Source organism: Polypterus senegalus, chromosome 5 (assembly GCF_016835505.1).
Source record: "Polypterus senegalus isolate Bchr_013 chromosome 5, ASM1683550v1, whole genome shotgun sequence".
In the NCBI taxonomy this organism is placed as follows: domain Eukaryota; kingdom Metazoa; phylum Chordata; class Cladistia; order Polypteriformes; family Polypteridae; genus Polypterus; species Polypterus senegalus.
Genome location: NC_053158.1, coordinates 140,610,609 through 140,637,482, shown reverse-complemented (window position 1 = coordinate 140,637,482; position 26,874 = coordinate 140,610,609). Strand labels below are relative to the sequence as shown.

The following is a 26,874-nucleotide window of genomic DNA, read 5'->3' as shown; positions in this document are numbered from 1 at the left end:
TCTGGTAGGTACTCATACAGGTTCTAAGATGAACAGTTTAGTTACCAGTGCAGGGTTGAAGTTAATGCTATCTTTAGAGAAATTAATTAATGCAAGCTGCTAAAGGCCATCTTGGGTCATGTACATTATGTAAAATGCATCATTTACACATATTAAAATTGATAATTTACACGTTATGTTATAAATGTTGGACCCTGAGATGGATAACACACCTAAGGCATGTGATCTAAATGGGTTTTGCTTGGCAGACATGCTTAATTGTAAATACAATGATCTAATGCCTATAACAAAGTTTAATGTTGTGGCCTGATGAGGTGCTGAAAAGCTAGTAGGACAAGGTAAATATAGAGAAATGTGTATTTAGTATAAAATGTTAACAACAGAGTAAAATAGGATTGTAGAAGCCTCCCTGCAATCCTGAACTTACGCTTTCTTTTAAAGAGCCAGGCAATCCCATAGACAGATGTCCAGAATGACTGGGAGCAAGGAGATATGTTTCAGAGAAGTGAGATTTTAGCATTCAGAATTCCAATGTTACATTAGTGCCCCAGGAGTAATTATGTCCAAGCTTCCCCACCCTATACTAAGGCATATTGCCCACCCTCTGTAGCTTGGCCTAGTGTCACTGGTCTCTTGGGTACCTTATGTTCTGACTTCTGTCCTGCACTATGACAGTGACATTGCAGCTTCAGTCCCTATTTCAATAGATATGTGCTGAAACAATGTTGTCCCAAATGTGCTCCACAAAAGACTGTAATAAACAGTGTGTGATTAAATGATTTGTACAGGATATTGAAAACAATTTAAGAGTCTCTTTAAACATCAGAAAAACTGCATCAACTGAAAACGTTGTTACGTTCTGGGATCTTTGTTATGTAAATAATCTGGAGATTCAGTTTCTTTTCAAACCAAATTTTATTCTGGGCTCATGAAAGTAATTGCACAATTTTCCAGAACAATTTAAGACCATAAAATAAAACTTGGTAAATCTTCTGGATCAAGTTGGCCTACTCATTTTGTCAGATAAAGTAAAATTCAAGGACACATTTCTTAAAGCAGCTCTGCTGCAGCTGGCTGGATATGTAAAGATCTGAAAGACAGACTTCTAGTACAAGAGGAATAAGCACTTATAAACACATTTATTAACATAAGGGGTAAGATTTGTATGTTGCTCCATGTAATGCAGTATTACTTTTATTTAAGTTTATCAGGAACTTTTTTTTTCTTACAGTAAAAATGAAATTGCTGCCCATCAGGTCACAACATTTAGTGTAATATAAAATTAGCTATGCTCAGATTTGTGATGCTTGTGAAACCTGACATTTCAGAGCAGACTCAAAATGTGCACAAATTTTAAATGAGTTCTTCTGAACTGCATCCAAAAGCCATTAATAACACACAATCCAATGTAGATAGTGTAACTCACACCTTGTTGAAGGGAGTATAGACACCCAATTATGAACTGCTCGCTCTTTGCACATCAAACAAAAATAACTTTTTCTTTTTTTTAGCATCTTTATTAGTTATGGTCTTTCTTTTAATTTAAAATGCTTTAAGTTTGACATGATTTACTAAACAGCTCATCTCTGGTAATGGTGAATACAAAAATGTAATGAAACAAAGCAATATTTCCCTCATTAAGCTCAATTATAAAGGAATCATTTTTTATTTAGTTTTTAAAGTTTAGCTTTAAAGTTACAATAAGTAATACAGCACTGGGTTCAGTGTGATAGGGACAGAAAATGAATGGATGTAGCTTCAAATATAAGTACAAAACATGCTGGCTTAACACTTATTCTTTTCTAAGATGGTTAAGGGGCGTTTTTGTTAGATGCTTTGGGGATCGGGATAATAGGATATTTTGTATTCCTTCTGGTTTCCAAGAGTTTATTATTAAAAGAATCCAGTCTTTACTGTTGCACAGTGATAAGAGCCATCATTTTTAAAACTCTGAAAGGTGCTCTGAATGGGCAATAGTTCATCGTCAAAGTGGTTTGTGAGGGTGACAGGACAGGTTACGGTGATGCATGGCTGTGGCTGTTTGTGCTATTGTTATACCAACGTGGTTGGAACCTGCTGATTGTCCCAATCGTTCCAAAAAAAGCCACAAGAGGCCAAAGAGACCTAACAATCCCAGACACAATTTAGTGTGTGTGAACCCTTTAATTTAGTTGAATTCAAAGTCGGAAGTATACTTTAGCAGAGGTTACAAAAATAGTATTTTATGAGCAAAGTTAAATTATGATGGTTATTCCATTTTACAATTTGAGAAACTGCAGAAAAATGAACACACAGGAAATGAAAAACTGTAACCTTAATGATAACAATTTACAAATTGTTCAAAAGCTGTGTTTTACCTTTTTATATTAAATACTCCACTGTTCGAAGGTTTGGTTGGAATGCACAATTTTTTGTAGATCAGACATTGTTCTTAAATAATGATGACTTTTACATGGACTGTTTGTGCAGCTGAATTTTTCTAATCCCGTACCCATAGGTAGACATAGCCACATGCTAACTTGAACAGGAAGTCATGGCCTTGCTTGCTGCATGGGTTCCTGAAATTAATCAAAATTTATGAAAAAAAATGTGTTCTTTTTGTTTTTCAAAGAAATATTCCTGCCACTAGACTAGCAGATCAACTCCTCTTTGACCCCTGTATGTTAACTTTAAGATAATTCTTTCACTGCTAACTGTGCTCACACTGTCATCCCCGAGTTTCCTTGTCAGCATGGCACTGTTGAGACAACATTTGTGGCAACTGGGTGAGCTAAATGTGTTCTGTTGAATCGAGAAGTGCTTAAAAAGGAAAGTGATTTATCATGTTTTAATAGCTGCTGTTTATCAGAAATGGACAGTGATAGCATGCTCGGTTCTAGTTTTAGTGATACTGAAGCATACAAAGGTGATGATTTTCCAAAAATGGCAAACTTTCACACTTTTTCTGAATGTGAATGGTGTGACAAGAGCATTGGGCAATTTACAAATATGCCATTCACTGGATCTCTTGGGTGCAGGGCAGATATGTCAGATACAAGTGACACCACAGGATTTCAGTCTCTTCCTAAGTGATGAAATATAATTGTGAATGAGAGCACCTGATTTGCACAGCAACTGACCCAGCAGCGCATGCTGAAACCAAATTACAAGGAGCACATGTGTTCTGATGTCAGATTTGATGTTCTGCTGGCTTTCTTTTCACTTATTGTATGTCAAAAGTGTAATTCAAAAGTCTGAAGTTTATTGTAAGTGTACTGGTAAACAAAACCTATGTGCAAGGGCTTACAGACAGCAGATTAAGTGAAAAACTTTCAACTTCTGATGTTTGCATTTTATTGACAACAATTTATCTTTCACTTTGCAAATGTGAATTCATTTTAGAAATTCTCTTTGACAAACTAATAGAAAGCTTCCCTACAGTTTACATACCTGAACAGAATGTTGTTCTTAACGAATCACATACACTTTGGAAAGGTTGTTTGCAATGAAGTGATATTTTCACGTCTTACAATTACACAGTTAAAAATGTATCTCTGCTGAACAATCGGTAAAGTTTAGTTAAGTGTGCAAAATGGTGACAAACTAATTCTGATGATGTGTTCTTATATTTATTTAGTTACTGTATTTGCATTTTTGCAGGCAGTGTGGCAAAGTGGTTGAGGTGTTGAACTTCAAATCTTGAGTTTTTGGGTTCAAATCCTTTTACTGACACTGTGTGACCATGAGCAAGTCATTTCTCCTGCCTGTTTTCCAAATGGAAAAACAATTGTATTGTAGAGCTAATTAGGTGCCAGAATAATGCTTTTATATATTTTTCTCTCCTCACTCCTTCTGTCTCTTTTATTTTCTTGAAATTGGTAGCTGAAGGATCAGACTTCTTTTTGACATTTGAGAAGGTACACTGTCACTGCTGAGGAATTCCTTGGTGTTCTTGTGATGTACTCTGATGGCTTATTTTAAGCTTTGACATTGAATACTCTCTCTATACCTATTATATTTAAATACATGTTTCTGTGGATTTTGTGGTATCCACATGCCTATTGCATTCTCTCATGCTGCTTGCAGAACCTTTGGAACCTTTGTATTGGCTGTTCGACTCACGGATATTCCAACGCCTTGATAGTTTTTCTGTGGTTTAATCTGAAGAGCTAGGTTGAGCTCAAAAATGATAAAACCAAAGGGCCTTCTCCTAAACTAGGTCCATCTATCCCCTTCCAGTGTAATCTGGCTAGACTTCAAAGTAAAGCAGTGGTTACAAAAATGATGCTTTCTAACATTGTATTGATGCCTTGTAGCCTTAGGAATTAGAGGGACATATGCTATCCACCTATCCATCCATTTTCAAAGCCATGTTTATAAAGGATACCCCAGATACAAGGCAGGGTCAACTCTGAATAGGAAATTAGTCCATTATAAGGAACGCTCATATTCATTTGTATTGGATTAATTCATCATCATCAACAAACATTCACTTATGCGATAAGACTATAAGTACTCCAAAAAAAAAATACATTGATAAAAACTGCAAAGTTCTCAATGATTGTGCTGAGCATCAAACTGTGGGACTATGCATCAGCCTCTCAGGCATATACTATGTTTTTCTATTAATTAAATAAATTGAATGTCTTATACTTGATAATAAAAGCATTTCTGGATGTTTCCAGTCCAGAAGCTGATTAGTGATACACACTCATAAAGTTATATTTGAACTTTTAGTCCTGTATATATTCTGGCTTAAAGGACACAATGTCCATGTGTTTCAAAAAACTGAAAAATTATAATGTGAATTGTAAAATGAAAAATATAACAAAAAAGGTTTCTTTAATATGTTAAATCTTAACAATAATCCTGTTGCTTTTCTTTTTTCAGCTCAATCCATTGGCCAGTCAGGCAGCAGCTGCTGCTGCAGCAGCCGCAATGGGATCGATTGCTGGTTCCCAGGCATTTGGTAATGCTTTGTCCAGCCTTCAGGGTGTCACAGGACAGCTGGTTACTAATGCGCAAGGCCAGGTAAGCTTCACTAGAGTGGTATGTTTTTACAGAAGCCGGTTTCATGAACATGCAAAATATTAAAACACTGTTTTATATGGAGGATAGGCAATGGGTCAAATTAAAACAAAAAAGAGTGCATTCTTCAAAAAGGACAATAGGGAAAAGACACTATAAAAATAATAAATATTAATATTATAATTATTACAAAAAGCTTTCTTGACATCAAACTAAATGGCCTCTCCCACTATTATGTCCTGCACAGTAGAAGTGATTTCATTTCAGATCATATTTCACACTTACAATTCAATTTCGCTATCCATGTCAGCATCTGATAACCAATTTACATTGTCCTCACTATCGTTTGATTCAACTAATGGTTCAGTTTCAGTTTGTTCTAATAGTGGATTCATAGCATTTTAATTGCATGAAATTGTGTTTTATTTGAAGGCTTTACCCGTCTCATATATACAGTATTGGCAATTTACCTTAGAATGGTAAAACAGATAGAAATATTCCTGATTTTTTGAAGTGTAATGTTATTTTTTCCACTAGATGGCAGCAGAATAATGTCCCAAGAGTTATTTGGGCTTAACACTGTATAGTGGATCATTACACATCAGCCCTAGTCTGACTTGGGCTTAACAGCAAATTACATGCTTGGGGTTAACTCCAAGGAGGATAAGGAATGGTTATGGTTTGCAGTGTCAGGTGTGACTGGCTTTGGAAACATCTAATGCTGGGCAGTAAAACTGGAGAGAATACCATTGTTATTACTAAGGTGAAATGAGTTAATATTCATATTTTTTTCACAGGAAGATAGTCATTTCAATTGTTCCACAAGTTTTTGGTAATTTTGTGTTGTGCCTCTATACCAGTGGTGGCGAACCTATGGCACGCATGCCAGAGGGGGCAATCAGAGCCATCTCTGTGGGCACGTGCACCGTTACCCCAGCACAGAGTTCATTACTAAAAAGCCAGAGGGACACGGGGCGGAGCTGCTCCCCTCCCCCTCTCCACGTGTGCCTGAGGACATTTCTCATATCACCCGCCCCTCTTCCCAGCAGCCCAATGAGAGTGCTTCCTCCCTCCCCTGTCTGGGGTAAGGCGGGTGGCTCACATGCAGCGTGAGGGTGCGGCACAAACGGCCACCTGTTGAGTATTTGGCAAAGGTGATTCCCGTGGTGGGGTTGGAGAGGAGCCTAGGCTGGAGGGGATGTGGTATAGCAGGTCCACAGTTCAAAATTGAAAAGGCTAGTTTTAATAGATAATCGGCATACTCATGGCTTAGAAGGGGGCATGGTAGTGAGCTTCATGATTCGGGTGGTCCTCACTTAAGTGCACAGGTGAGGAGTCTAATAATTGTAAGTCAGTAAAAGCACTTGGGATTGCTTTCCTTACTTTGTTTGAATGATCTTATGCTTGTGAGCAGCTGTTTACAACTTTGAATTATGTCAAATCTGACACCAGAAACAGACTAACAGATGACCTGAGTGCTGCATGTGTTGCTTTCAAACTTACAAAGTATGAGCATGCATACAATAGCAAAAATCACATTAATTGTTCAAAAGTATGCCAAATGCAAACTTTTACCTTTTAATAAAAAGTTGTTTATATCATTGAAAGCTCTGTTATTTTGTTTTTCATTTAAGACAAAAGATGTTAATGTATGAGTTGTTTTTTCTAAACTAAAACCTCAGTATTCAGGTTAAATTGCCGTGTTGGCGTTTTGCGATAAATAAGTGGGTTTTGGGTTACAGTTTGGGCACTCAATCTCTAAAAGGTTTGCCATCACTGCTCTATACTATAGTGTATATATGAACACCCATCATTCACCTCTTATGGATTTGGAGATTTAAAATAAAGCTCTGTGTTGAGGTTATCTTGATGTTAATGATCTGTGTGGTATTTATTTATAGAGTTTTACTACAAAATTGAAACGTCTTGGAGGTCCATGCCACAATTAGCCTTTTTCAGAAAATTCGGAAGTGACATATTGATGGGTGAACCTACTTCCTGATAGTTTAACAGGAATGGATCTTATTTATTCCACCACTCTCTATTCACATCCAACAATCAATTTTTGTAATGAAAAACCGATTGTTGATAAAGCATTATACAATGAACGCATCAAAAATGGACCGTGGCCATACTTTTTTATGGAGGAATTCCTTTATGCTCACTAGTGTATTTTGTTAACTTTCTTATGCCAATATGGTGACAGTTTTAGCTAGCTCATTTTTTATATTTAAAATTGTTTTGGTCTGTTTTGACTGGCATCAATATATTGTAATATAGAATAAACAAGATAAATTATGCTGTAATCCTATACATTAATCACATTTGATCTGTGTTTATCTAACTACCATTTCATTTGTATTGTTTCAGAAGTTTTTTTCATATTTTTTGGTATATTAGTAATTAGGTCTTCACCCTGAAATACACAGACATGAAGCAATTGATGTGGTTTTAAACTTTCAGTTCATATTTTTAGTTAGAGAAAAGTTAAAAAGTATTGGTACCAGGTATAGTGCCACAACATATAACACAATCTGGCCCATGGTTTCTTTACTGGCTATAAAGCATTTTTTTCTCTGTGCTTCATCTGTTGTACAGCTGTGAAAAGTCAGGTAAGGCTGTTTTTGTTTTGAGTTTAAACACAGAAGAACATTACATAAGCCATTGCTTTGAATAGCAGGAAGACAATTTACCCATCAGTGATGCCTCCTGGAAATAAAAATATGGAAATGTGAAATGGGCTAATTAGTAAAAGATTTAGAAATACGATGCCACAGAAAAAATGTTGATATACTGTATAAATATATGTAGGCAAAGTGCGTATGCTTTCATCTAAAGTAACTATTTGATTTTTATCACATTAATTCACTTTTAAATAATATTAAGCATCAACAGTGCCAGCTTAATCAACTGAATAAAAACACTATCAGTTGCTGGAAGATCATTGACATGGTTTCAAATGCTAAGGGACTGTTGTGGTTGAGGTCTCATCACAACTAGACCTGAGATCAAGGCTAACTTGATACCATGACTGCTGTGTTCACTCGGTTACAAAAATGCTTCTGGCTTGATCCAAGGCCATACTCAATTTTAGTTTCTTTGCATGGGCAAATAGAAAATGTCCTACTTATGCTCCAAGAAAACACAATTTAGATAGAGATGTGAAAAACGTGAAAAAAACTCCAGGTACATTCAGATTATAATGGCATTTGTTAGGTGTTTCTTCAAAGAAATTCTCAGAATGGTTTAACTGTACAATATTTAGAAACTCCTATAAGAAGAAATCCAGCACGTGGAGCTCTTCCATGAAGTTCATGCATGTCATCATTTACTGGCAATGTTTGTTTTTGTTTGTTAAGGTGGCAGTACTTTTTTTTGATGATGAAGATGCCCTTTTAACTTTGATGTTCATTTTTTGAGTTAGAATAGTTGAGAGTCAGAATGATGGTCATTTGATTCAAAATGAAATAAAAACTGTTTTATAGTCATTGATCCTTCATAAATGAAACAATTGTATATTTTCATATTGGATGTGAGGCACAGGTCTTCTGAACCCTTTTCATTCTAGCTCTTTGAATCAGTGGTCTGCACTGTTAATGCTACAGGCGGCACACCTTTTCGTGACTGCTATGAGCTCAAGAGGAGAGTCTGCCTACTGCCAAAATAATGATGAATGACTAATGTTTGTGTTGTTTCATAATTTATATGTCACAAAATAATTTCTTTGCTTAATTTCTGCTCAAAGTGTTCACAGATTAAAAAATATATTTTTAGTTTTTAGAGCTCTCTAAAGAAAGCTTTTGCCTAGATAGCTATTATGTTGGTTTTCTTGTATGTTTCATAGGACAGATGGCTCTTTTAGTAATGTTTAAGTAAGCAAAGTTAGACCAGTCATCAGTAGGTACTCTGTGTAATTATTCAGTAACTAGTATTGTACTTTAATGCCTGGGCACACAATTCCTGAATGACACTGTGTGCCCACCCAGCTGCACATGTCACTTCTAACTGTGATTAGTTCTTCTAAGTTCTATAGTTCAATGCAGATACAATCATTAATAAATAATATTATATATTATGAGCAAAAAATTATATTTATGCCCCTATTAATTTTAACCTGATGATGTAACAGTAATAGAGGTCTATTTTTTTCAGATTAGAAACAAAGGGAATCTCCTCATGACTTAGTCTAGGGAACAAAAATGATACTGTGTGGAAATACCTTTTTCTTTTAAATACTGATTTATAGCAGGCTGTAGCACTGCTAGCTAAGTGTTCAGTAGTCCTAATATTAAACCCTATTTTTAAGTACAGATTCAGACAGTACCAATGATTGAAGTGTAAACAAATAATTACTGGTACTCTAACTTCTTGTTGTCTTCCTGTTCCTCCTCACAATGCGGTATACATTTTATACAGTTTTGTAATCCGCTTTGGGGTTTCAAGCACACTGAAACATCTGTGTAGGGGCAGAAGCTGAGGTGCTGTTACGTAACCATTTAATACAGGTACTCTAGCCTCAGAAACGCAGAAACAGTTTCAGGAGATCCAGTTAAAGGTAGAAAAAGAAACTTGGACTTGATACATGTCCTCAAACACTATCAGTCACTCTTACAGGGTTAGTTTACAGTCACCAACAGAGAACTTTAAAACGTCTTCACAGATATAAAGAAAATATGTCAGTTCCATCCAGAAAGTATATGGGCTGAAAAATGATTCCAGGTCTCTGCCAACCAAACAATGGAAATACAGTATAATAAACATAGAATAAAACAAAAACATTTTATTCCTTTGCAGAATTCAGTAGTTCAAGAACCTACTCTTAGCATTTTCTTAAAAAAATGTACTTTAGCCTCCAGTTGGTGACAGGTTTTCCTAGAGCCTGTTGGTTTATGGATCATCTAGCAGATTATTTACCAAAACGTATGTTTTCAGCAGTAAGGTAAAGTGAATGCAACTATTTTTAGATTAAATGTTCTTTAGGCAGGTTCGCTTGACTTACAGCATCAGTTCGAACTGAATGAGCGAGCACTGACAAGGGATTTTTTTTTTGTGGAGTACAATCTGCATAAGAAGTCACATTCCAAAGGGAACTGCAGGTGCATGTGCCATACAGTCAAGTCTTTTCAAATAAACAAAGCCTTACTTCCTCTTAGCTCTGTGAGTGTCAGTAAAATGCTGACCTTGTCATATTTACTGGGTGGGTGCAGAATTGTTCCATCAGTACCCAGAGGCTTGAACGATGATGCTTGTCAAACTGAGACCTTATCTAATGAATCATCTTATCGCAGGTGCACACAACACATATTAAAGGAAGATTGTATGGACAATGTGCCCTCTACACCAACCCTATGCTATTTACCTTAACCCTTGTTTCATTACAGTTTTCATCAAGAAAGTATCTTTTTTCTAACAAGCTTCAAATAATGGTGTGAGAAGCAGGGTTTGCTTGGAAGTAAAAGAAGTCTTTTTTTTAACACAAATAGTATATACACAGATAGATAGATAGATAGATAGATAGATAGATAGATAGATAGATAGATAGATAGATAGATAGATAGATAGATAGACTGAACTCTTTGTATAATATAACACATGAGGCAACCTAAGAAAACACAAATCTTTCAAAAATATACAGTATTTATTTAATATTTACCTTAAAAAAACTTAAATAAACATATCTCTAATGGAGAATATGACACCTTCTTTTGAAATATCACCAATAGGTAATGTACTTTATGCATTTATGCACATTGCACAAAGAATCTGGAAATAACTAGAAAGTGCCTCTTGGCATGTGTAATTCCCCAAATAGAGGAGACTTTGTGTTATAGCTTTAAATCCCAGAAGAATGTCTTTTGGGAATCCAAGAATATGTAAGACAGTATGCTTCCTCATTTGTTTTGGCTAGAACTGTCAAATTCTTGTTGGTGAAAAAGGACTACTTTTGCCTTTCTTTCTTAAGTTAAATAACAAAGGCATTTTTTTTGCAAACACAAAGAACTGCAAGCATGGTTTATTACTGGGGTGTACATGTGTCTGATATTCTGATGACTTTTTCCCACACTTCAAGTTTGAACGAGACTATGAGAGAGAGAATCAAAGATTTCATGCTGATTTTTAATACCATTTGTTTTTTAATTAATCAGGACTGTTGGAGGTGTTTAACATTAATCTAGTGAAACGTTTTAAGAACTACTCAATATGTGTGTGAAGCTGGGAGGGTGCCTCTAAGAATGTGTGTTTGCTCTTTGAGCTTCTTGATGCTAAATGGCGCTAATGAGGCTTGATGGATCGTGTGCTTTTAACAAGCCCGCAGCAGTACGAATGATTATGCTGGAGATGGATTTGATGGGATGCTCTTGCTTTTGTAGTGTCTTGGCTGCTGACACTCTCCGACATAATCAGGTCACAGAGGCGGTCAAAGCCTACAGCAAGAGCCTTAACTCCATACCTCATTATTAGGGTGCATTAATCAGGCGTGGGCCTTCAGTAGCACACATTTCACCAAAAGGCTTTTTTTTCTTTTGTTTTTATTATTTATTTTTTTTCATTACCTGGGAAAAAAAATTTTGAATGGTGATTGTCAGTGTTGCTTTTATGTCTTGCAACAAGCGCATCTTATAAAAAATTAAGCTGGTCGGTATTTTGTCTGGTTGCAGCAGCATGTGGAGAAAACAACTCTGTAAGAAACGATCCAGTGGAGATTTCATTTTATCAAAGGAAATCTTTTTTTAACATCAGCTGCTGTATTTTAAATAAATGTTAATTCCCCAATAGTCTGACTTGTAATACATATATAAAAAGGAGGAAAACAATCCTTTTTCCAAAGATCAGGTTTAAAGGTACTTTCCAAATAATAAAAATAAAGGATGACAGTTTATATATCTAAAGAATATCTTAATCAATCAATCAATCAACATTTATTTATATAGCACATATTCATACAAAAAAATGTAGCTCAAAGTGCTTTACAAAATGAATAGAAAAATAGAAGACACAATAAAAAATAAACATAAGTCAACATTAATTAACATAGAATAAGAGTAAAGTCCGATGGCCAGGGTGGACAGAAAAAAAAAAAAAACTCCAAAGGCTGGAGAAAAAATAAAATATGTAGGGGTTCCAGACCAAGAGACCGCCCAGTCCCTCTGGGCAATCTACCTAACATAAATCAAACAGTCCTCTTTGTATTTAGGGTTTTCATGGAAGGACCTGATGATGATGGTCACGTAGACTTCTGGCTTTCAGTCCATCAATGTTGGTGCATCATGATGCTTTGAGTAGGTGGTGGTGGCGCAGGCCGCCACCACAAAGAAACCGGAAAAAGAAACAGAAGAGAGAGTAGGGGTCAGTATGGATTTTGGAGCCACTGTGAATAGTTATTATGAAGAATTGAACATATCTTAAAGTTTTTATAATACAGATCCACAAAACGTGCCAGTGCATTCAGTCCTACCACATGGAGGAATTGTAAATAAATTAAATCAATTATTACATAATCATTTTATTAAAAACTTTTAAAATACTGTAAAGGAAGATTTAGGACTTATTATAATTGTCTGAATAATTTTTTGAAGTCCTCTTTGATATCATAAAACTAGAAGTGACATGCATATTTAATAAAGTGAAGATTTGTATTGTACTGTGCACATGTGGCAATACTACGACATATAAATTTGTCCCTCCATCTGTTTACCAAAAACACATTTCTTCTTAGTCTATTGGTGCTTAACTGTTCCTCAACAGTTGCTCTCTTTGTGGTTTTACTTCTTTAAGGGTATTTATTTTGAATGTCATTGCTTTCAAACACATATTCTTAATTAAAATTCAGACAAGGGGAAGAGAATAATGTAGCTGTGTGCTCATTTTAGTTTGGCAACATATGATGCAGCTTGACTGTGCTTATAATGTAATTTATTAATTTTATATTCATTCAACCTTGGATGTGATTGCAAGGCACAATCACACAACTTTATAAAACACCTACACCATTCGGACAAAGAGTATAGACCAGACTTCCAGTGAAACTGAAAAGGAACCAAAGAAGACTTTCAATTTTCTGTGACTAGTAAACCAGTAAACAAACACAGATTTCTGGAGCAGATATGAATTGGAAAATATTAATATAAATAGTTGTTTCTATAATAATGTAACAAAATGTAAATGGCAAATGGCAAAAACGTTTTGGAATGTAAAATGAACATAGATTTATGCATAGCATGCAATAATGACCACTTTGAATTGATAAAATGTCCAGTATTGATAACTAATAGAAGATAGCTCCCTTAAAATAAGTATATGAAATCCATTCAGTGTTTTGCAGACTTTGCAAAAATTTTTTAATATGTTACATACCTAATATAGTTTGTAGTGATGGCTGAAAAACAAACGTCATGTTTCTATGCAGAACTGAGATTAAAAAAAAGTTTTTTATGCAATAGAAGTTTATGGTGACCAATGTTAAACAACAGCAAACAATATCAAATATCTATGAAAAAATGTGACATTACTCGTGTTGCAAAATCTAGTTCATCCAGCCATATGTTCAAAAGGCCATGTGTTTTTACTAAAATATTGTTAAATATGTCACTTCCAGAAAATTGTCTCGTAAACTCAAATTTAACGTGCTCAGATGCAAATGAACATTTGAATTGAAAATGCTCCTCCTATCATTACATTTCTATTCATATCCACAAGGAGAACTGCAGAATTGTTTAGCAGCACACTGTGAAACTGCATAGGTGGATTTACCTTGTTGAATCGTCTTGGATATACACAAGCAAGAGGCATATTGTCTTCCCTATAATGCATTTACTCACTTTTCTTTAACTTTTAATCTCTAGTTGTACTGGACTACAAACTACTTGGGGAATGTAACATTTAAAAATATCTTGTGGAGTATTCCTTTAATCCCAATTTAGAAATAGACTGCATCACACCTAATAAGTCGCTTGTTATTAGCAACACACTGCTACAGTATTTATTATACTAAGTTGTGAAAGAAAAGCATCCCAAAAATATGCAGTGCATGTTGTCATGACCTTCATCTCACACTTGTATGCTGTAAAAAAATCGCTGTATCAACTTATGAGCACTAATTTTTATACAATCATCAATGTCCACAACAACCTCTTCTGTACAAATGTAAAGGTTTCTTGGTTTCATTGCATTGCTCACAGAACCAGCAGTACACCACTTTTTCAGCTGTTACTGAACTGTTTGTTTCACAGGAGCACTCACCACTTGTATTGGAATAGTGCCCAATGAATCCCTCATATATCCACTATATGTAGCCTTCATGAACATACAGCGCTGCAGTTGAAATATACCATTTCAAAGAATACGACATGTCTTCTGTTTGGTAAGCACACAGATAACAGAACTAACAAAGCAAAACAAGACCTGTGACGTCCTGCTAGCAGCATGTGTTTTCTTAACTTTCTGATCTCCCTTTCCTAATGAAGACATGTGTGGTCACCACATACTGCTGAAGTGTCAAAACACAGAAATGAAGGCTATACTAAAAGCCAGTAGATTTTGCGAATTAACTGAGGTTGCACTTGCCTTTAACATATTTACCGTAAATTATGACTATAAATGTGCTACTATTTGCATGCATTATTTGGTGTAGGGGAAACTAGTAACATCTGAATTATTATTTTATTGTCCTTGTTGGTTTTTTGTGTTTTAAGTATATTGTGATATGAATGTAATGAAATATTTTAGAAAACTGTGACAAATGTACACAGATTATGACAGCTTCAAATTTGATGTTACTGCACATACATTTTCTACTATAAAAATATTGTTGGTTGGTCACAAAACACAAGCATAAATAATGAATATAGATGAAAGCCAGAATCCACACATTTTCTCCATTTTCCAAAACCTGTTTTACTCAACAAATGACCTCATAAAGGTACTCCAGTTCTTTGTATTGCAAACACACAAAACTTCACAAAAGATGAAAAGAAACAAGTAATAAATAGTTTAGTCACATTCAGTGAAAAGACTGCAAACAGACCACAGGACCCAATTTCCTACATTTAAATGAGCACACCTAAAAACTGTGTGGAATATCAAGCATTTCAAAAGAAAAATAATTATTCCTTGTAGAACTAGAGGATCTATTATGGAGGCTTATTTATGAATGAGAAAGAAGAAATAAGCTATCCCCCAGCAGGTGATCCCCATATAGTTGTTGGTGAAAATAACAAACGTGAAATAACAGCGAAATGATAATGTGTTTCCAGATGCAGGTCCTAATTCAGACTGCCTGAAGATGGCGGTGGAGCCAGCTGAAAAGTAGGTGGTGCAGAAGAGCTGAGCTCAGGAAACTAAAAGTGGCATCACTTGTCATTCCTTGTGGATCGCTGAAGAGGACATTCTGTATTCCCAAAAGAGAGCATTTCCATTGGTATGTAGGGAGCCTAGCAATGTTGAACCTTGAACTTGAAGGGCTGGAGGTCCAAAAACCATCTCTTGACAAATGGGTCCATCTCTTTATGCAAAGACATCCTCTAGAGATGGGCATGGTCAGTGATGAGGATGAATTCACAGCCAAAGATCTAGTACCTCAACTGTTGAATGACCCATTTAATCGCCTGGGCTTCCCGCATACCTTGCCTCCTGGTGCAATAGTTTTCAGCACAAGAATAACACCGGGTGTTCAGCACTATCAACATTTTGGTTCAGAATGGTGCCAAGACCTGTGTCCGATTCGTCTGAGAAAAAAGAAAGAAAAAGAGAAAAACGTCAGTTGTCAGGGACAAAGAGAGGGGTATTTGTGAAAATGAACAGTGTTTTCATTAAAACAGTCAATTCAAGTGTTCAAAAACGAAAGTTTTCAAAACAGTGCAGTCCATCAAATCCATTAAATGAATGAATAATCCATAAAACAGTGTCCTGTGGAGGTTACAAACAATCCAATAAATAAATCTATTAAATGTGAGGCTAAAAAAACAATGCAGGAAGTTGCACTTTTAAAAAACCTCTGATTATTTTGTCTCTGGAAGTCAATATGGGTGTTTTCTGACAACCACTTCTGGCTTTGTAAAAATTTCATGGGCAATCAAAGAGGTTCATCCAGGCCTCTCATCCACCACTTGTGTGACAGACAGGATATTCCAGCTCCCATCATTGTTAGGATGTCAAATTGGTTCTAAAATTTAGTTATTCCCTATGGACAAAAAATGACTGCGTCTGAAAGGAGTAGTGATCTGGTTTCTGTTCCTTCCAAGGCTTCAGCAAGTTGACCTGGTAATCTTTTTCAGTCGAGTGATGTTTTGGATGTTACACTAAAAAGTCCACCAAACCCCTCTTTTCTTAATTTTGTACAGTCCCTGCCAATGTGCCAAAAATTTGGAATGTAATATGGTGAAGAGTATCATGACCTGATTGATGAACTCACAGGGGGTCGTGCCACAATTATACAGATGAGCCTTTACTTCTTAAGCATCTTCCATGTTTTTAATTAAACATGGGGATGAATGTTGTCATATCTATCATGTAATTGCACAATATACAGTATTCAAGAATATTGTTGGAAGGGAGTGTCTCATTCTCCCCACCTTCTTTGAGAAAGTCCAATAGACTTTGGGGTTCTTTTCCATATATTAATTCAAATTGTGAGAAACCCATAGAGGTTTGTGGGAATTTCCAATAAGCAAATAATAAGAGGGAGAGTAACTGATCCCGGTTCCTCCTGTCCTTGGTGATTACCTTGCATAATATTTCTTTGAGCCTTTGATTAAACTGCTCCAATAAATCACCACTTTGAGGAAGGTGTACTTGAAACAGTGCAAAGAAGGCAAGGAGTTGTTATGGATGGGCTCTGGTCATTGATCGTGACCCATCTGGGGTTTCCAGTGATCACTGGGCTCTACTCACCTTTTCACTTGCATGACTGTCTGGTGTTGCTCTACGGTCTCAATTAAAAGTGCCATGTTCTTCCAGGACTGACTATGTACCCTTTGGTCGAGAGACTCAGGGACAGCATTAATGAGATAAACACATGTGACTATCTCTAACACGTTCTTGGTGTTGAGCCCAGGTTTGACAGATAAGTCATAAATGGTTGGGGCACTACCGGGTGAACCTAGCATAATTTATGGTGAAAATAACAAAGTGAATTAACAACAAAATGATAATTTTCCAGACACAAGTCCCAGTTGAGACTTCCTGTTTATGGCAGTGGAGCTGGTTAAGAGGTAGTTGAGGTGGAGTAGGCAGGCTCATGTGACCAAAAACTAGAAGTGGCATCACTCGTCATCCTGCCATTGATCGTCAGATCTGGTGACAAATTAAGAGGAGAGGTATTATGTAATAGTGCCATCTCTCAACTTGGAGTGGAGTTATCACTTGACAAGTTGCCCCCCACACAGACATGTGTGACAATATATGTTATTTTAAATGATGATTTATAATGGCATTTTAAATGAAGATTAATGAAGCAATGAAAGTTAAGCAATGTGGTGCATCATTTTCTGATACAGTCATTTTAGTCACCCAATCCATGACACTAAACGTAAAACAGCTAGGGATATATCTTTGCTAAGGTTTTATGATGGGCATGACCCCCACACTTTTGAAAGCATACTATTTGCCCACTATACCTTTGCAAAGAAAGAAAACAAACATTGCACATGTCCACTTTACCGTTTGAACATATATTAACTTGTCACCCACTCCTAAAACATGGCATTGCAATGATCCAAGGAAAAAAAAGACACTACATTTGGATATTCACACCTACATTCATAACTAGATGTTGAATTAGATCCCAACAATTAAAATTGGTAATGCAGTTTTCTTTTTATTGTCTACTTTCCATTAAAAGTAATGTATGTTATGGTAGATAGGGGGCGCTCTCGCTCCCTTGAACCCCCTGTCCACAACTCCAGACATCAGATAAAAGTCCAAATTCTGACTTTATTTAATCGCCACAGTGCACAGAGCACACTCTCCACCACAATACTCATAAATCACAAATACTAATCACAATAAACAATCTTCCAGCTCCCAGACGTGTTGCCACCCTTCCACCCAGCTCAGCTCTGCCGTCTGGGAGCTCCCACAGTCCTTTTATATCTCCTGACGCGGAAGTGTTCCCAATCCCCAGTCCATGTGATTCTCAATCACTTCCGGGTCAGGTAAAAGTTCTTTTCTTCAACCCGGAAGCCCGTCACTCTTCCTATGACGAACTTCCGGGTCATAGGGCAAGAAGAAATCTTCGGTCCTCCCTGCAGCCCCCTCTTGTGGCCCCCATGGCATCCAGCAGGGCGGTGCATAAAAACTCCATTGTCCATGATGCCCTGCTGGTCTTCCAGGGACCTCCATGCTGCAAGGAGGACTCCACCTGGTGGCTTGGTGGTATTGGCCGGGATAAACGGCCGGCCATCCTCCACAATGTTTAAATATTATGGCAGTAAAAATGCACTGATTTTATATATAGCTATCAAGTTAATCCATGGTAAACACATTTAGTTATTAATTTCTATACATCTGCATGATAACCAACCTTACATTTACATTTATTTTCTTGGCAGTCTTTATCCAAAGCAACTTACAAAAGAGGAAAACATAATCGAGTAGCATTAGGCGAAGGCCCGTTTGTTCAGCAATTGTAATATGACAGATAACAAAAGTTTATTGCCACAAGTGAAGAGATGTAATAACTAATAATATACAATCATATATTACAATCAATACCACAATTAAACTTGAACAGCAAATTAAGCAAAAATATAAAATATCACACAGCAAAGTTTTTTTTTCTCTTTTCAATTTGACAGATATACACAGAACAGATGGGTCTTCAATTGCTTCTTAAATACATTGAGGCCCACTTTCATTTTAATGCATCAGTGGTTCTCAATTCTGTTCCTTGAGGCCCTCTGTGGCTGCAGGTTTTTATCCTCAACATCTTCTGCCTTTAATTGGACTCCTACTTTAGTTAAGCAAGCTGTTTTTAAGACTCTGTTTTGTTGTCAGTCAAGGAATTACAAAACTGGATTTGCTAAAATTAATTGGCAAGTAGCAATAATTTCTGAATGTTACATGTACAGTAGATATTATATATATATATATATTTATATATATATATATTTATATATATATATATATATATATATATATATATATATATATATATATATATATATATATATATATATATATATAAATATATGAAAGCCAAATACCACTGACTCACTCATCACGAAATCTCCCAAATAATGAGCCCATTGGCCCATAGGTGTTCGCTGAGGAACGGTTTTTAACGGTCCAAGCACGAAATTTCTTACAGTTTTTTAGACCCATTTGTATTGTCTGTCCGCTTTTCACGAGAGAACTACTCAATGGATTTAGATCGCGTTTTTTTCTATAATTTGCTTGAACATTCTGTTGATTGAGCGACTTTCTCATCACGCTAAGTATCATAGTTCACTTGCGGTACTGATTTATTAGCTCAAATCCGAGAGAGTCTCATCAGGTTGTGGGGAGGGGTGGTCGCCCTCCTCACTCACGCGTCTGCCTTGAGGTGTAACCTTAACTCTGCTCATTTGTGATCATTTGTGGTTGAAAAAACATTTGTTATACTGTTACATTTCGTTAAGATTCGTTTAACATGACGTCAACATATGTATGTTTGTCCAGGCCCACAAAAAATATTTGTTATTCTGAAAATTTTGTTTCTTCGGTATTTGCAATAATGATATTTAACCTGTATATATATATATATATATATATATATATATATATATATATATATATATATATATATATATATATACAGTATATATATATTTTTTTTTTCAATCAATGATTTTAAGATTTTCATCCTTATTGTCATTACCATCATTTTCTCTATGCTATTCCAGATTGTCTATTTATGCCAATAAATAATACACTGTTGGGTATCACACTGACGTAACTGCAGCCTTTTAGCATTTGGTGTCATTTGCACTGGTGCTAAGTCTGCTTGTTTTTGATATTCATTTTTATCCAAGCGACTTACAAAAGAGAAAAACATAATTGAGGCAAGGACCTGTTTATTCAGCAAGTGTAACAGGACAGGTAACAAAAGTTGATTGCCACAAGTAAAGAGATGTAATAACTAATAATTTACAATCATATTTTACAATTAATGCCATACAATCAATACCATACTATAGAATGCAATACATTTTCATTATTAAATATAATTAAGGGAATAAACTTGTTTTATCTTGGTAGAGTAATATATAAATATATTGCTCTACTTTCCTCTATTGTATTATTAATATGTAGCCTTAGAATGCCTAATCTCACAGATTTACCACTGTTTATAAGGTGTTATTGTATATAACTTATCCCCACCTTCCCTTCTATATCTATAACCTCAGGCAATTAGATGTAGTAAAAAGACAAGCAGGAGTTAAGTTACACATACAATAATGTATTACTGATAATATTCATAAATAATAACAATATGCAAAGTAAATTTGAATATTAGCAACCATACAACCTGATTAAATGGTGATGTGTAGTTCAGGTGGCACACAGACTTGTAGTTACTTAAAGTGTCTCTAGTTAAGGCATCATTGGTGCTCAGCTTTCAGCCACATGTCTGTTCAATATGGCTGCTGAGCTGTGCTCTTCATTGTGTTGTCTTCATCTTCACAGGTTAGCAAGAGATGCTTCTTTCAGATGTTAGTAAGAGAGAGAGTGAGATTAAGCAAGCAAATTTATAGGTTTTCTGTCCAACCCCTAGAGCCAATAGGACACCATGGTACTTAAAGGCCTCTGAGACAAGCCAATTCCAAACTGCCATACCTCAGACCAATGGGGGAAATAGAACATCTTAACACCTGCCCCCAAACCATAAACATCCTGGCCTCCTTGCGAGGAGTGGCGGGGTGGGGGGAGGGGGGGTCGGAGTAATTTGGGGAGGGTGTTGAAAGACTTTATCAGAGAAATACTCGCCAAACTGGTTTAAGACACCTCTCCCAAATCCTGTTGTAAAATCACAAAGAGACGTAAATCAGGGACAAACACGAATGCATCTCACCAAAGTAACAGTAAATTACATTGCTTTGCCTAAATTATAAATAAAAACATACAAAACATTTATCAAGTTATATGCAAAATCTTACATCACAACAAAACTCTATAGAAAAAAGGAGCATTAAATGACAAATCGATTTTAATCTAAATTTGTTCTAGATATTGATCAAAAAGTGCATAAAAAACAATTAAAAAGCTATAACTGAACAGAATCTGTGGTAATAGCAATACTTTTTTTCTACTTTTGAAATTATGAAATACACATTTTGGTCAGATCTGACCCAGGCACATCTCAAGTACTTCGTAGATAAAATCAAAAAGTGCACAGTATTAGCAATAACATGTGTTTCCCTTTTGAAATAAAAGAAATATTTTGATCATATAATAATAATTCTTTACATTTATATAGCACTTTTCTCACTGCTCATGCAGGAAGGACCCGGGACGTGTACCCATGATCCTTCTTATTGCAAGGTGGCAGCACTACCATTGGAGAATAAAAAAAGAAATATAAGAGCTATCAGTGCACAAACCCATAACAAGTGATAACAGTGACTAACACACATGAATACAACGTCTACTGCACACTGAGATAACATAGGTTCATTTTAAATCACCACATATGTAATTAGGCATGGCTTTGTTACACATCCAGCATTATGTTGATATTGTGATGTGTCTCGCCACTGCCTGGGAGGTCTTGAGGAAAAGGCACTTCCCTAGAGAAACTTGAGTGACAGGATCAGGGTGAGAGGGGAGTGCACGGTACAAGAACAAGAAAAGGCAAAAAAAGTAGAATGCTACCTTTACTTTATTTTTTGTTTCGGAGAGCTAAATGTGTTTTTCTCAGTTTTGCTGTTCATTTCTGACTGGACCATGGAAAGAGCCACTTGGACTTTGCTTCCAGGCCGCATGTGACCCACGGGGCACCATTTGAATGCTCATACAATATTTATTATTATTATGCTCAAGGTCCTACTTTGGAGACATTTACACTTAAGATAGTGTAAGAATTTCTATGAGAATGGCTCATGAGTTTGTTTAAACACTTTGTCCTGTTGGTGTGGTGTCTTCTGTTCAAGTCAGATCTGTGCAAGCCCATACCATTCCCCATAGTATTATTTTATAAACTAACATCTCTCTTAAAGAAAAGAAATGATAATTGCTTGATGGCTGCACAATTTCCACTTACAGTACAGAATATTCATTGTATCCTAGTGTTATGTTATTTTCTGTTACAAACAGAGCTTTTGCAGCCTTTGATGTTTTCCCACTTTTAATTCAATACATGTCACATATTTGATACTAGTATTTCTGTGGAGAAATCCCTTTTCTCTTCATCTGCTAATATATCGCAGGAGCCGTTGAGAAATGTCTGCATTTTTATCGAAACACAGTCCTTTCAGTTTGAACTTGATTACATCAAATAAATATTAAAAAATTCTAAAATGTGAATGCTGTTCTGAAAATGAAACAGTAGTTATGATTAATAGTTAGAATAATCAAAGTATGAATATCAATAACCCCTGCATGCTACACAATTTTAATATCAATCAGAAACTGAGAGATGTAATGCATCACAAATATATGACAGTGAAAGAACAAATATTGAATCATTCTAAGGTTTTAAGTGGGAGTGACAGCCAGGAATTTCTTCTGTCCTTAAGGACTTGTGTTCAAGAGACTGTTTCTTTATTGAATGCACAAAGATAATGAAACAGCAAACACTAAAGGCCTTTTTTCTCAAGTTTTCACAAGTGAATATATCAGAAATATAACAGTAGCTGCTGGGATTTCACAAGGCATGTTAATTAATTTGTAGATTATAGAGGGAACGGTGTTCCAATATAAGAATTTAAAACTATTGAATCATACAGCATCAGAGGACATTTATTGAAGGTGTCTTGAACAATTAGTGATTATATGTAAAATAAATTATGCTAATTTCTTGTTAACAAAAATGTATAATTTAATAACATGGAATATTCTTTCTCTTTTTCTAACACAAGACATTTCTGCAAACGCGTATAGAAATTTTCTTTGACAGTCATTTAAGTATTTTGTAGACTTCAATGAATCCATCTATCCAATATGAAACAGGTGTAATCGACTTGTGACACACAAAGGCCAGTGCTTATCATCACTGAATCAGCTAGAATCACAGATTAACATGATACCAGTCTATTATACACCATCATCACACATAAAATCATGCTCACTCATGCTGAGCAAATTTAGAGGCACTAATAAATGTAACTCACTTGAAGTCTTTTCAAGGTGTGTTAAGTAGACCCGAGTACTTTTACAAAAACCTACTTAGAGGCAAAGTGTGTTGAATCTGAATAGATGGTGACTTTCTTGGGATTTTAACACACAGCTATCCAGAAATTAATTAGAGCTTCTCAGCTGCTAATCATCTTTTAGATCCAGAATAAATACTTCTAGTGAAAAAGTTAGGACTGTACATTGGCAGAGTTCATGGAGCAGTAAAGTCTCTAATTAAGGTTATTTTTAAAATTGCAGGTGTAGAACAAGAATGTTTCCTTTAATCAGCTACCTGGTAATAGTTCTAATGAAGAAATTAGTTTGAAAAGTGTTGTGTCTCAGGTAAGTAACTTGATGCGGGGCAGCACTCAGAACAGAAATTTGTCTGGATACAAATCCAATCGACAACTAATTTTATTTTAAACATGGGCCTCAGTGTAAAAGAAACATCTAATGCAATCAAAGTGACATTGGGTAGATGTATTACCTTATATAGATATACTTCATAAAAAGAAAATGTGGTATACAAACCTTTAATTGCCAAAATAGAAGTCCTTTTTAAAAACAGACAAAACAGCCAATAGTTATATCCTACAAAAAGGAACTATTCACCATTACATCTTTCCAGAGAGTTATTTTGAGATGTATTAACCACAGGCTTGCCAGCGCAGCACTTTAAAACGAAAAGGAAATGCACACTGATGCTGAATATACCAAGTCAATTATTGTATTAAACACAAAATATTAGCAGTAACATCTGTCCATACCTATGAGTTTAGAAATGTCTTATTTAGAAAAGGAAGCTCATACTTTAGCATTGTACTGAACATTAGAGAGAGAAGAGGTTAGCAGCACACGCTGATACAGAGCATTGCCACACCCACCACATGACAAACCTAGTCAGGATCCCAGATTAGGACCCAAGGGACATACAGAAATACTGCATACTGATATGACCTATGGAGGTCCGTCTTAATAGCATCATAGGCCCTAGGCAAAGTAGTGTGCTGGGGCCCCTGTTTTGATATCAAAACAGAAATATGCATAGGCATAAGAAACATCGTGGGCCCGTATGCTCCTGGGACCCTCAGGCCAGTGCCCATTGTGCCCATATATTAAGATAGCCCTGGTCTCTATTTTCTAATTAGTTGAATAATGTGCAGAAGTGTAGTGAATACAGATAATGATATATTTTTTAATTGCAACTGATGGTAAACGGTGAGTATTTTAATCTATACTAATAAAAGGCAAAGCCCTCACTCACTCACTCACTCATCACTAATTTTCCAACTTCCCCTGTAGGTAGAAGGCTGAAATTTGGCAGGCTCATTCCTTACAGCTTACTTACAAAAGTTGGGCAGGTTTCATTTCGAAATTCTACGCCTAATGATCATAACTGGCAGGTATTTTTCTCCATTAACTGTAATGGAGTTGAGCTGGAATGACGTGGGGGGGCGGAGTTTCGTGTGACATCATCACGCCTCCCACGTAATCACGTGAACTGACTGTCAACGCACTACGTAGAAAACCAGGAAGACCTCCAAAAAGCGCTTAAGAAAACATGCATTATATAATTGAGAAGGCAGCGAAACAATAAGAAGCGAGCGAGTGACATATACTACCATATTCATGAGTGCTGCTACCTCGGAAAGAAAGCAAGGTGTAAACCTAAACTTTAAGTTCATAGACAGGCTACGCTGGCGTTTCACATGCCCACAGGTAATGCGGGATACAAGTTTAATGAGAGGACGCAGGATATAAACGAGAGTTTTGATCACTTTGTAACTAAGTTAAAATTGTAGGTGAAGGGGTGTGCTTATGCAAATTCCGAGACTGTGTTTGTGGGGGATTGACAGTTAAGGCGGGTGGGGGAGTGACGTCATCATCTCCCCTCCCACCTCATTTTGATCTGAGCTGAGCTCCGCGGCTGCCGTCTTCCGAAGCAACTTCCTCAGACTGCCACCAAATACTCACAGAAAAATCCACAAATTAATACACACGCTATCTCTAGAGTTTCTACACACTGAATCCTCCAGGCACTACTTACAAAAGGTTACATTGACAATCGTGTTACGTTATTTTTAAAATCTTTCCTTTTCTTAGCACAAGCACAGCTGAGAAGCTTCGATGCATGTGCTCCATAACGCGTTAAAAAATAATGCATTTAATCACACTGCATTACAAGCAAAGGGAGCTTTTGTCAATGCATGATTTCCTGGTACACCGATTACATTGATCAGCATCCCGATTCATTTTACCCTCACACCACCTTAGTTTGAGAAGAAGTATGAAAAAATATGAGGTTAACACAGAAAAACAGATCACCAATTCAAGCTTTATGAATAATAGATTCGCCATCAATAATTGTTTTGGTAAAGCCATCCTCCTTCCATTTTATAATTTTTCCGCCACTAGCCATGATTAAATGAACGGTAAAAAAGTAAGAGCAAAGCGAGGGTGACTTATTTAGGCAGGCATATATATGACAGCAACACTCATGACAATGTCAATCATGTTACGTTATTATTAAAATGTTTCCTTTTCTTTTTCATTACTTCTTTAACACACTACTTCTCCGCTGCAAGGCGCGGGTATTTTGCTATATATTGTAGCGTCTTCCCAGACGTAATGACGATCCGAGACGGTCACTTGGTTAGTCCCTTCTTTATTAGTAAAAAAAACGGTTGCTGTTGGCCGCAACCACGCCGAACAGGCAGAACTAAAAAAAAAACAATCTCACAGCGAGAGCGACATGACCGAACCTCTCTCCTGTCTCCACCCTCCTCCTTCCAACCCAGCGCCTCCTCCCCCCCCAGCCTCAGCTCCACCCCATCCCTCCGGAACCTCCTTTACTTTCCACTCTATTACAGTCCATGAGAAATAACAGGGACAACAGAATAAATAACTGAGAGGGATGCAAATCACAGAACACAAACTGCAAAACAGAACTCTACAATAAAGAACAGAACGCTACAATATATATATGAATGACCTCCAAAGAGCGCTGAGACTTTTGATATCATGAACGTGTCTGCAAAAACTGGGGTCTCCTGCCCAGCAAAAGTCGAGCAGCCAGCGCGTGCATAGCTGTGCCGGCCTTTGAGACGCTGACTGCGCTTCTGCCTTAAGTCAAAGTGAGCACTTTTAATTTTTTTCATCCTCCCCCTGCGCTATAGCCCAGACAAGTGCAAACACGGGACCCCTTTTCTACACCACGGCAAAATAATATTAAGGCGATTCACACTTTCTTTTGCACGTATACGATTATCAGGTCCTCACTTCGAATTATGAAGACACGCACACGAGTGCAGGACTGACAGTGCCATCACAGCCGATTAATGGCGGGGATGTCTCACCATTCTACACAAGACCCACCGCGACTGTCCCCAAAAGGCGATCATAATGTCAGCGAACACATCTCTCTATACTATATAAAAGAAAAAGGCAACTTTCCTTTCTTTACACCTTTTTCCTTTTATCCCAAACCAAAGCCTTTCTCTCTTAACACTGCAGAGGACACAAAACTAATTTTCTTTAAATGCCGGTAAGGCACATTAC

The 26,874-nt window shown here is 36.4% G+C and overlaps 1 protein-coding gene across 2 annotated transcripts in view; it reads left to right on the top strand.

Annotated features, from left to right (window-relative positions):
- pou6f2 (POU class 6 homeobox 2) overlaps nucleotides 1–26,874 on the top strand; it is a 459,367-nt gene that overhangs the window by 324,740 nt on the left and 107,753 nt on the right. For both annotated transcript variants that reach the window (XM_039754180.1, XM_039754179.1), the window contains exon 5: nucleotides 4,870–5,010. In XM_039754180.1, the coding sequence (XP_039610114.1) occupies nucleotides 4,870–5,010 (141 nt within the window). The remainder of the gene's footprint in view (nucleotides 1–4,869; nucleotides 5,011–26,874) is intronic.